Source organism: Typopeltis vanoorti, chromosome 1, assembly GCF_054136105.1.
Source record: "Typopeltis vanoorti isolate ZY-2024b chromosome 1, IOZ_Tvanoo_1.0, whole genome shotgun sequence".
Taxonomy (NCBI): Eukaryota; Metazoa; Arthropoda; class Arachnida; order Uropygi; family Thelyphonidae; genus Typopeltis; species Typopeltis vanoorti.
In genome coordinates this window covers 188,344,225-188,355,201 of record NC_143549.1, presented here as the reverse complement: position 1 = coordinate 188,355,201, position 10,977 = coordinate 188,344,225, and the positions used below count along the sequence as shown (strand labels likewise).

The 10,977-nt window shown below is 35.5% G+C and overlaps 1 protein-coding gene across 1 annotated transcript; it reads left to right on the top strand.

The window, feature by feature from the left end:
* The first annotated feature begins 2,408 nt into the window (after positions 1-2,408).
* LOC150110715 (uncharacterized) lies at positions 2,409-3,389 on the top strand. Its single transcript, XM_090405959.1, has one exon. The coding sequence runs from the start codon at positions 2,409-2,411 to the stop codon at positions 3,387-3,389; it is 981 nt and encodes a 326-aa protein (XP_090262085.1).
* Positions 3,390-10,977: the final 7,588 nt, after the last annotated feature.

Here is a 10,977-nt window from a genome sequence, read left to right as displayed (position 1 = left end):
CTCACGGGGAACGTAAGCGCGCGATTAGTGTTGTTCGTTTGTTCAGCTTTCGAGCTTGTGTCGCTGCTGCTCACCAAATTACGCATTGAGATGCGGCCCTCGGATATTTTTTTTTTCTAATGCGGTCCTCGGATTACATAAGACTGGATATCCCTTGAGTTAGATAATCTGGAACCCTGCTGCAGACACCAAACGCGGAACTTTTTCAAGTCTCTTTAAATAAGCAGACTGCGATGAAACACCCAAAGACATCCACAAGCATCTACGCCTGCAGTGGAATCTGAACACTCAACTTGTTGGTCGGAGAACTCATAAGCTATGCACACTACTAACCAGACACGTGTGTGTGTGTTTTGTGCGCGCTCGCTTCACCCGAAACGAGTGCACTATTTCATTAATTTCATTCTAACGAGCACTTTTTAGTTGTTTTCCACAGTTCTGTCATCATCGAAAATTAAACTTAATATGAAATGACGTAGTTAATCGAGGCCCAAAAGATTTAATAGATTACAGCAGGTTTCTTGAGACTGTTAATTTGATTTTTACTCTTTCCAGATGTTCTTTTGTTTTTATGCACTAAACAGATTGTTCGCAACAGATTCGTTTTCTATTCTTTCGTAACGTGACATGGTCAATGAAATAACTTTTGTCTACTATAAACACGTGATAATGATGATGAGGATGATATTAATAATCTTCTTCTTACGTCTATTCATGGGGCCAGTTTGTCTATTCTGGGGACGAAAAACCCGAGTTTCATGTTGAAACCCCCGTATGCGACCGGCTAACTCACCTTTCATCGAAAGAGACCAGCTAAAGGTTAACCTCACGTCACCGACGGGAATCGAACCCAGGTCTTTCTGACCAAAGGGCTTCGTCTATACTGACTGAGCTATGGAGGATCTGATATTAATAATAATGATAAACAGTTGCATGACAAATGTAAGTTGTATATAATATTAACATAATTTCGACTGCACGAAGAAAGACCATTACAGTTGCTATTCTAGTCACTGACTAGAGAAATTTTTTCTGGGCCTTTCCTCAACCCAAGAGTTGGTCGATCTTTGAAGTAGTGTTCTGCTCCAAAGAAACTCGAGTTTTCAACTCTGTCTCAGAAAAACTGACAGTAGAAATTACACTATTTCTACAACAGCAGTTTAAGATCACAAGAGAACTGCAGATCTCTACCGTGGTCTCACCCCAATGCCACTAAAATCATCGACAGACATAAACTCAATTATTGTTGATAGATAAGGGCCTGACTGTCCACCATTTCCGAAGCTACGGTTACAGTAGCTTCGCGTATAGATAATAAATGGAGTTAAAGTACGAGAAAGAAACGTAACCTTTTATTTCCACTGCGTGAAGTTTTTTATTTTTTTCGTTTTTTTAACGTGCGTGAGCGCGCGAATTTCTCAATCAACGGCTGTAGTGGAAATCAAACCTATTAAACATCAGCCTACTTCCCAACGCAGCAAACAAACCAATAAATAATAACCAACTGGTGTCATCCTCAGATAAGCTTAAGAAATAAGCTTCGAGGATGAAAGCTCAGAAATTGCATCTCATCTAAGATCAATATATACAACTCATTGTTAAATGAATAAATGCTGTATTATTATTATTATTATTATTATTATTATTATTATTATTATTATTATTATTATTATTATTATTATTATTATTATTATTATTATTATTATCATTACATTATACAGAAAAGAAAGAAAAAGTTGTATGTATTTCATTGTTACAAAAAAAAAACAGAATTAAACCTGTTGTAAATATGTAATCACAATATATAATCATGATTTTAATAATTAAAAAAATTTGAATTTTTTAAAAAAAAATATGTGATCAATGTATGTATCATACATTGATCACATATATAAACAAATGTATGTAATGTATGTATGTACGCAATGTATGTATCACATGTAATTTAAATATGTAATCAGAAATTTTAATAAAAAATTATTATTATTATTATTATTATTATTTGAGAACCTCCATGGAGTCAAGAGACTCATCGTGGTATTAAGTCATGATTTTTTATTTATTATTGTTTCGATGAGGAAAACCTCTGAGATCCCCACCTCAGCCTCACATGAAGAGTCACAGAAAATTCCTCTTATCTTAACAGATTTGAACTTAATTTTAAAAGAGAGAGTGGAGTCAAATACTGTAGTTTGTCAGTCGCATCATTTTAACTGTCATTTTACACATATGAGTGTCAAACATTATTGTTGAGTTTAAACAATGAAGCAGTTTATTGAATAGATTCGATCTAATTTATTTATAACAATAGATTAGTTTCAAAAATGAGATTCAGTGCAACATGGAATCAATTATTTTTTCAAATGAAATAAACGGCTTTTCCAAGTTGTGCAGCTTCTGTTATAAAAATGCAGAATTTAACAGAAAAAATGTTTATGACTGTTAAAAAGCTTGTAAAATCTCCATCAGTTGGCGGAAATGATCAAAGACAAGTTGAGAAACATAACATTCGAACCGTTTTAGATTTATATCACGAGTGGCAAGTTAAAAGAGACAAAACATTCTCGAGGGAAGAAAGAATGTTTGAAAAATACGTGAGTTACACTCTCGCTAAAGTGTGTTTTGGGAAAAACATTAATGATCCGAGCCTTGTGGGAGACGTTTTGATGTGCATGTACCATTTTGATTCGTGTGTGATACTTCAAAAACAAGAACTGGTTTATCCCAGAGAGCTACAACAGCCATGGCCCAGAAAAGACATTCTTAACAATAAACAGGAACGGGAGTCTCCTCTGTCGTATTTTCTGCGCGTGGCTAATCTCAACAGGTTTGTGATTGATGAGCAGACGCGATTAGTTGATGTGTTCAGTAACGAACTGATATTTTCTTGGCGCCATAATCGACATTTTCCACCCGACATGTTACTTTTATTGCTCAGGCATGGTGGCAGAATAAAAAGGGACAACTTTACTTATTCTTCGGGGTCAAGAATTCGTACATCTACTTTTGTTTTGTTTTGCTTAGAGGAAATCTTAGCAAACAGTCACAACTCTGAAGAAGAGAATAAACATTGTCAAGAAAGAGTCACGTGTGTTCAGATCATTCTCCGTGCTGTTCCTCAACTTACAATCGGATCTCTGCAAAGTGCTATTAGTCATCAGGAGATGTGGACGGGTCACAGAGATTTCTCAGCAGTTCAACTTCTTGATATGACAGCTAAATTGGTGCCTTCGTTAAAACAGAGATTTCTAAGCCCATCCAAGCTTATTCATCTTTGTAGAAGCGTCATTAGACGAGTACTGCACGGAAAATGGCTTCTTCCTGATGGTATTCAGAAACTTCCTCTGCCTACATGTGTTCGTAAGTATGTGGATCTTCTAGAGGACTGAAGATAGCTTCACCTCGTATTTCATTTCGGTAATAATAATTCAAAATTGATCATGGTTATGGTAAGTTGACTACCCGATTGTGATTTCATGCACGATCTACTACACCAAATAGGACAGTGTTAGTAATAGAATTTGTCTTCAAAATTTGTTTCTCTACAAAACTCTCCAGAAGACGTCCTACAAGTTGCAAATATGTGAGAAGTCCCGTCGATTTCGTCAAGGAATTTTAATTATACTTAGATATAAACGGTAGTTGTTTTTTTGTAATATTTTTCTTCTATTTTATTAGTATAAATTTAAATAAAAGCATTTGATACATAAATGCAGTTTCGATTTTTCCCATTGAAACTAGTGTGAATTTAGGTTTTCTTTAGTAATTCAGTTCTTTTGATCACTAAACTGCATTCCCTTTCAAGTACAGATAGATTCTTCAGATATCTAGATTTATTTATATATTCGAATTAAATCGATAATATCATATTTATTTATTTGGTTTAATAGAAGTGTCTATCGTGTTTTCTGTGGAAGAACGTTCTTGACGAGAAATAAAAACGACAGATGGGATGAGTATACACTATATTAAAATAAATGCTGGGATTTCCAGTATTTATTTTCCAGCGTATTGTCACACGTTGCCTGTAATGCTAAATAAGACAAGCAGCTCTATATTCCCTACAGGTGAGTATACACTTCAGAAAACTGAACGCTTAGAGACTTCGAAAAGATCTTATCACAGAATGCGAATCAGTATTGACGTTGATAATCGACTTCGTCATCCCAAATGAACTGCAAGCAACATTACCAGGTGAAGGAAATGCGACTGAAGGAAACAAGAAATAGACAGGAAGGTTCAGAAAGCTAAAATGGTAGAACCAAAGGGTTCGGCGTGGTGGTAAAGAAATCTCTGCAATCCGATGCTGAAACGACCAATAGATCCTATTAAGTTCCCGATCCTATTCGAAGAGCCTGAACTAAAGAACTGCACCATATCTTACAAAAGGGGCAGCTACATATGAAGCAAACATCATTCATGACAATCAACAGTGCACACATCGCGTTTGATCTGTAGCCTTGGAAGATGTCTTACATGTTGTAAAGATGTAAGACATCTTTACTTATCTGTAATCCTTCGCGGTCTCAACAATAACATATTGTTAATCGAGTAATAAGAAAAAAAAACTAATTTGTACATTAATGATAAATTAGCTGGTTTAAGGAAGAATACCGAGTTATTTGCCGATGATGAAACTCTGGAGGCCAATAGTTAATAAAGTTGATGTACAGATGCTTCAGGATGATTTAAATAGAGTGACAGTAATGGCAGTGGATAATGATGGAATGTTTAATGTGCTGAAGCGTAAAGAATGCACTTTGGGTTGATAAGATTGCAAGCTTCTATTGCATCGATGGAGATGGGCTTTTCCTGCTAAAAATTGATGGCACTAGGGGACTTTAGGAATAAGAATAGACATAGGGTTCAGCTTCAGAGGATATTGCAATATATTGCAAAAGTGGGCAAAATAGCACAAGCACAGATAAGGAGGTTATTATTCCTCTTGATAAGGTATTTTTGCGACCACATCTGGGCCAGTATGTTTGTGGATTGTGAAAGTGTTGGTTCGGAGGCGAGTGACTAAAATGGTGACCGCAGGTGAGTGTAAAAGTGCTCTTTGAGAATAAACTTAGGTTTATGGGCTACAAAGTTTAGTTGATAGATGAAAATAAGAAAAAACGTCAGTCACGGAGATATAAATAACAAAAAAAAAAAAGATAAAAAGGGGTTAACAAGATAACCTTTGACATTGCAAGGACTGTATTTTTTGTTTAGAGTGGTGAATAAGTCGAATGAATATTTGCCAGAGACTGGTGACGTGTGATTGTCAGTGAATGAATTTAAGGGGGGGGGGGGATACGTAGTTATTGTATAAATAATAGTTAACGTGACTTCCGTGATGGACCTTAGGACTTCTACACTAAAGTTCCTGTATAATAATAATAATAATAATAATAATAATAATAATCCCATCCAGTTCTCGTCCATCCAACACGGGTTGAATCTTCTGATTAGAGGTTATAGACAATTAATGCAGCCGGATTGATCTCTTCTTCTTCTGCATCACATGGGCAATATTTTGTCTGTAGATATGTGTGTTCATTGAGCCAGTTTGCCTGTTTTGAAGAATAAAAACCCGATAACATTCATAACTTGCATAATAAGAAACATTGCAAAAATTGCAACTTTACATTATTATTACATGTACTGTTTTAATTTATATTAGCCTAAACAAGTATATTTGTAGACTGTTATTATTTAGTTTTTTAAATAAAAATTATGTGTGTGTGTGTGTGTTTCGAAGAGCTTATTTGAAATGTTGGTTTTTGTCAAAGTCCAGGCGAAAAAACTTTGTGAAGACAAAAATAACTTTCACAATACCTTAATAATCCAACGACGAAAACTTTAATTTTACGTAAGTTAACTCTCAGTTGACGTAAATCATAAGCGTTGAAGGAACTGCCCTAGAAGGTTCTTTCTTTAGAACAGTTTCAAAATCCTATTTGTCAGAATAGGATTTTGAAACTGTTCAAAATAGAGAATAACGGATATTTAATGTCCTTTCTCTGAATATGCTCTTCAACTTTATGTTCAGTGTGTAACAGTAGCAACAAGATCATTACCTGCATTGAGCCTATGCTGAACTATGAACTGGATTGTGTGTTTTCATATTTCAGACTGATTCAGTGCTTCGTTTTCTTATGTGCGTATAAATGTAGTATAGTGGGCAAAGACATTTTCATTAACCAGCATTTAGTCCTCTATCTCTTTTTATTTTTTTAATATTTTCTTTTCTTCTATCATCTAAGAAGATTTCATCACCGATTGCCTTTGAATGCAACCACAAAATCCTATTTAAGGTCGCGACTAATGGATCGCATTATCTCTGCCCTCTCAGTAGCTACAAACCCTAATCTCTCCGGGGACAAGATTACGGTTCCTGGTGGCAAGTGGAAGTTAAGAAGCAGAACATGGTGCTATTACACCAGAATCTCTCTTTCGTTCGTTCTCCAAAACCACGACACGACTTCTGTTTCATAGATGTTTTCGGGAGCTCGAGATAATCCGGAAAGTAGAAAGTTCCATTCGTTTCATGCAGAGAGAGAGAGAGAGAGGGAGAGAGAGAGAGAGAGAGAGAGAGAGAGAGAGAGAGAGAGAGAGAGAGAGAGAATGAGAGCCTGACATCATCCCTCTGCTATGATAACAAAACATTAAATATTTAAGCTACGTCAAGGGAGATAGACTATAATGGTACTTATAGTACTAGAGAGAGAGAGACTATACTCTCTTTTACAAGGATTGCCCGCGTATTACAGTTTTATTTTATGAATTTGTTATTGCTATTATGTATTATGTTTCTTGCGAAACAGCACTTTAAAATTTAATAGGATTACTCTGCTTCTTTCGTTTGCAAACTAAATTAGGAAAGATGTAAACTTAGGTTCTCTTTTTCTTCTATCTGAATAGTGGTTCATTGATTATCTTTGTGTGTGTGTGTGTGTCCTGTTTGATAGAAAAGACGTGGGTAGGGTTTCCACCCTTTAATACGAAAGCTTTTTTTCTTGTTTATTTTTATAATAAAATTGTACAATTAAAACAGAAACTCTTTTTAAAATGTTAATGGTTATACGATGGCAAATATATTATTCTCAATATCTTTGGAATTAAAAAAAAAATTAAAGATTTTTAAATCATGGTAATTTAGTCGGTGTGGATTCCGGCTAACTCTTACGTGACCCAGACAATACACACAATTAACAGACAATAACAGGCTTGTCTCGTTATCCTACCTTTGGTGCAGTGGTTTTTATAAACATTATCACATCGAATTGTTTTCTTTCTAGTTTTCAGCCATTATTTTGAAAGTGAAATATTTAACATAAAAAAAACATAGATGGCGCTAACAAAAGTATTCTCGAATGAATAAGCATGTTTACTTACGTATAATAATTTTATTATTATTATGTGACGCCTCCAAAGACTCATCGAGGGAGAGTGTGCCAACAGCATTGAACGATTGATCCTTTCCGACTATTAACCGCGCTCAAACTTGCTTAACTTTTTTGCTGAGCTATTAGTAGCAGAGGCTCTACACACACACACACACACACACACACACACACACACACACACACACACACACACACACACACACACACACACACACACACACACAAAATAAAAAGCAGATATACTTTTTACAGTTAATTTTTAGCTGCACCTTTAAATCTTGAAATTTCTCTGACTGTATAAGTGTCTCATCTTTCGCCCCCTCAAAGAAAAAACATTTCTCTTTATTTTTTGGATTAACTACAAAGCGTCCAAACATCAGGGGAAACAGAATGACAAGCGACTTTGCAAGTAATTCATGTGTTGCTGGCGGAATTAGCAAAGAATTTCATGTTGTGTTTTCTTAAGAATTTGTATGCATCTTGTTATAATATGTTGAAACGAATTATGCGAAAGAACTGCTTAATTAATAAGAGCTGCAAGGTGAACAAAGTAAGAGCGCAGTTTGTTGTTGACACGAGCGATGAACAAATCGAATGGAATGTCGGAGGAAAATGCAGATCGAAGTGTGAAGTTTCTGCACCATTTCGTAGAAGGATTAGGTCAAACATACGCGGAAGTTGGGACGGTGAAACTCGTCACAGTCATAACTACAGCGGAAAACAGACTTCTATGTTGAGTGCACGAGGTCAAGAAACACACAAAATGTTAATACCATGCATCCGGTTCCTCAAGTATCTCAAATTCACAACTTTCTTATAATTTTGCAGATTTAAAGAATACCGTTTTTATAATAGCTTTCGTAGAATTTTAAGTAATTATGAAATTAACATTCAATGGAAAATTTAAAATACGTTTATGCGAATGCAAATATGTGTTGTGGAAGAAAAGCACTCATTCGGATGAAAATGAATACCAGGTGTCGCTACTGCGGCTTTAGTAACCATTTATATATTTGTAAAACTTAAAATCTGCAAGATTTTTGTATGTAAATCCAGGAAAGCTTCGTTCGATGACTGAGTCGATCCAGTTTTGATTCGCTGTTTCGAAACCTTCTTCATGTGCTCAGTGAAATTAAATTTGGGAATTTTGAGCAATTCACTCTGGTGTCAGGAATATATTTGCAGCATTTTGAAAAAATAAATATGTATTTGCTTTCAGAAAATCTTTTCACTCTAACGGAGCGCGTCCAAACAGAGAAGTCGACATTGATTTCATGATAGTAATTGTAAATAAAGGATAAAAATAGCATTAAAAGTCCTCTTGTATAAAATTATTAATTTCAATTTGGGATTTTGACTGTTTTGCATTTGTTTGTAGTATCGAGCTGTATTACGTAATATGTAAATATCAATTAAAAAAAAGTCTTATTTTCAGAATGATCATTAACAAAAATAGCCTTGCAGACTCCCCTCTCCACATTCTGAAAGATACGCACTAGAGTTTGTTGGAGATAGAACCATAGTGCTACCTTCACTACAATTGCGAGGCATCCTAGAAACAGTTATCTCATTTCCCATATGCAAGGGTGCCTCTCGGACTTATAAAGCGACATGCAGGCCCGTTCTGTACCGGGGTGCAAAGGATGCAATGAACCCGGGCGTCACAATTTAGGGGCTGTGTAATCGAACACGTCCCGCGGTTAGCCTAGTGGCTTTGCGCTTCGCAACCATCTGCCTGGGGAAGGAGTGTTGTAAGTTCGATTCCTGTTGACGACGTGAGGAGCTGAAGGATTTTCCTCAGCCATAGCCAAGTTAGCCGGTCTTGGGCGTGGACAGCAGGGTTTTTCCCCCTAATTCATCTGGGGGTTTTCATCCCGCAAGCAGGCAAACCGGCCCCGTGAACACACACGGATACGGTCAGAAATATATCGCCCTAGGGAATGCAGCAGACGAATGGCAAACCGGCTGCATTAATACGCCAGTAAATCCCTCATCAGGAGGGGACTCAACCCGTCCTAGACGGATGAGGATAGGAGGAGGATAATCGAACACGTTCATAAAAAATAGGAAATAAATAATAGACTGAACTGTTTGTGCATATTTGTCGCCTTCGAATAGGAGAGATTTCAGCACTAGCAACAAAAATTAAACACAAAACATTAGATATGCTTAAGTATTCAAAATATTATTCAATAATTTTAGATTGCAATCCAGATTCCGCACATGAAGAACAGATAAGAATCATTATACGATTCGTATTTTTTAATAACGATAGTAAAGGGGTAGAAATACATGAGTATTTTTTTAGCTTTTCGTCCTATAACTGATACTACTGGTGCTGGCTTAGAAATATTTCTATTACATTCTTTAGAAAAAGAAAAAACAAATATTCACGATATGCGCGGGTAGGGTTACGATAACGGTTCGAAAGTGAGAGGAAAAAATAACGGCCTTCAAAGAAAAATATTAGATATAAATCCTAGGGCATTTTATGCTGCCCATAGCTTAAATTTTGTAATAAATGACGCAGCCACAATTATTTCCGATTCAGTGGACTTTTTTTCTTTAATTCAAGAAATTTATGTCTATTTTTCCACTTATCGTTGGCACGTTCTTCAAAATCATTTTCCCATCTACTAGATGGGAAAGCAGAGTATCAACCATGAAACCCTTAAAATATAATTTAGGATAAATCTATGACGCATTATATGAGTTGTCTGAGGATATGAGCAGAGACGCAAATTCGAAATTTCAGGCAAAGTGTTTGGCAATTAAAATAAAATCATTTAAATTTATCTGCGCAGTTGTGACATGATGCAATATTTTGTCACGCGTGAATGTAGCTAGTAAATTGTTACAAACAATTGATTCTAGTATTGAAAATGGTATAGAAGTATTACAGAATTTAAAAAAAATTTAGAAAATTATAGGTCTCACGATGAATTTCAAAATGTTTTATGCGAAGCAAGAGAATTAGCAAAAGAAATAGAACAAACCCACGGAACGGCCCTGGCGACATGTATTGCGTTCACTCATCACTTCGCAGCAGGCTACCACAGCGTCTATAGAGCTTTGTACCTTAGCAGCCTGAATTTGAGTTGATAGCGTTTCACGGTCCTATCTTATGAGGTATAATTCTGTGGGCATCATTCCAGCAACCGTCTCTTTTTTTTTTCCCCTCAGCATTCTCCCCTATCAACTTTACTTGTAGTATTCTGTACAACACGTTTCTATTGAGAACAAGCTCCTTTTGTTATTAATAGTGGACAATCATGTCTTGAATAAGTAAGAGCATTCTAAGTTTCAGGTCCTAATTCCATTCGATAGATCAACGTTTCCCAGGTTTTTCCTACGGCGGAACACTTTGGTTATTTTGTAATGTATTAATAACTAATTAATCATTAATTAATATTTACCGATTATTTAATTATTATTATTCAATTAATAACTAATTATTGATACATTACGAAATTAATAATTACTTATATCATAATCATAAAGAGTATTAGTTTTTATATTTGTTAAATGTAATTTTACAAATATAAAATTACATTTAAATCGGTTATCAATCACTGGACTAATG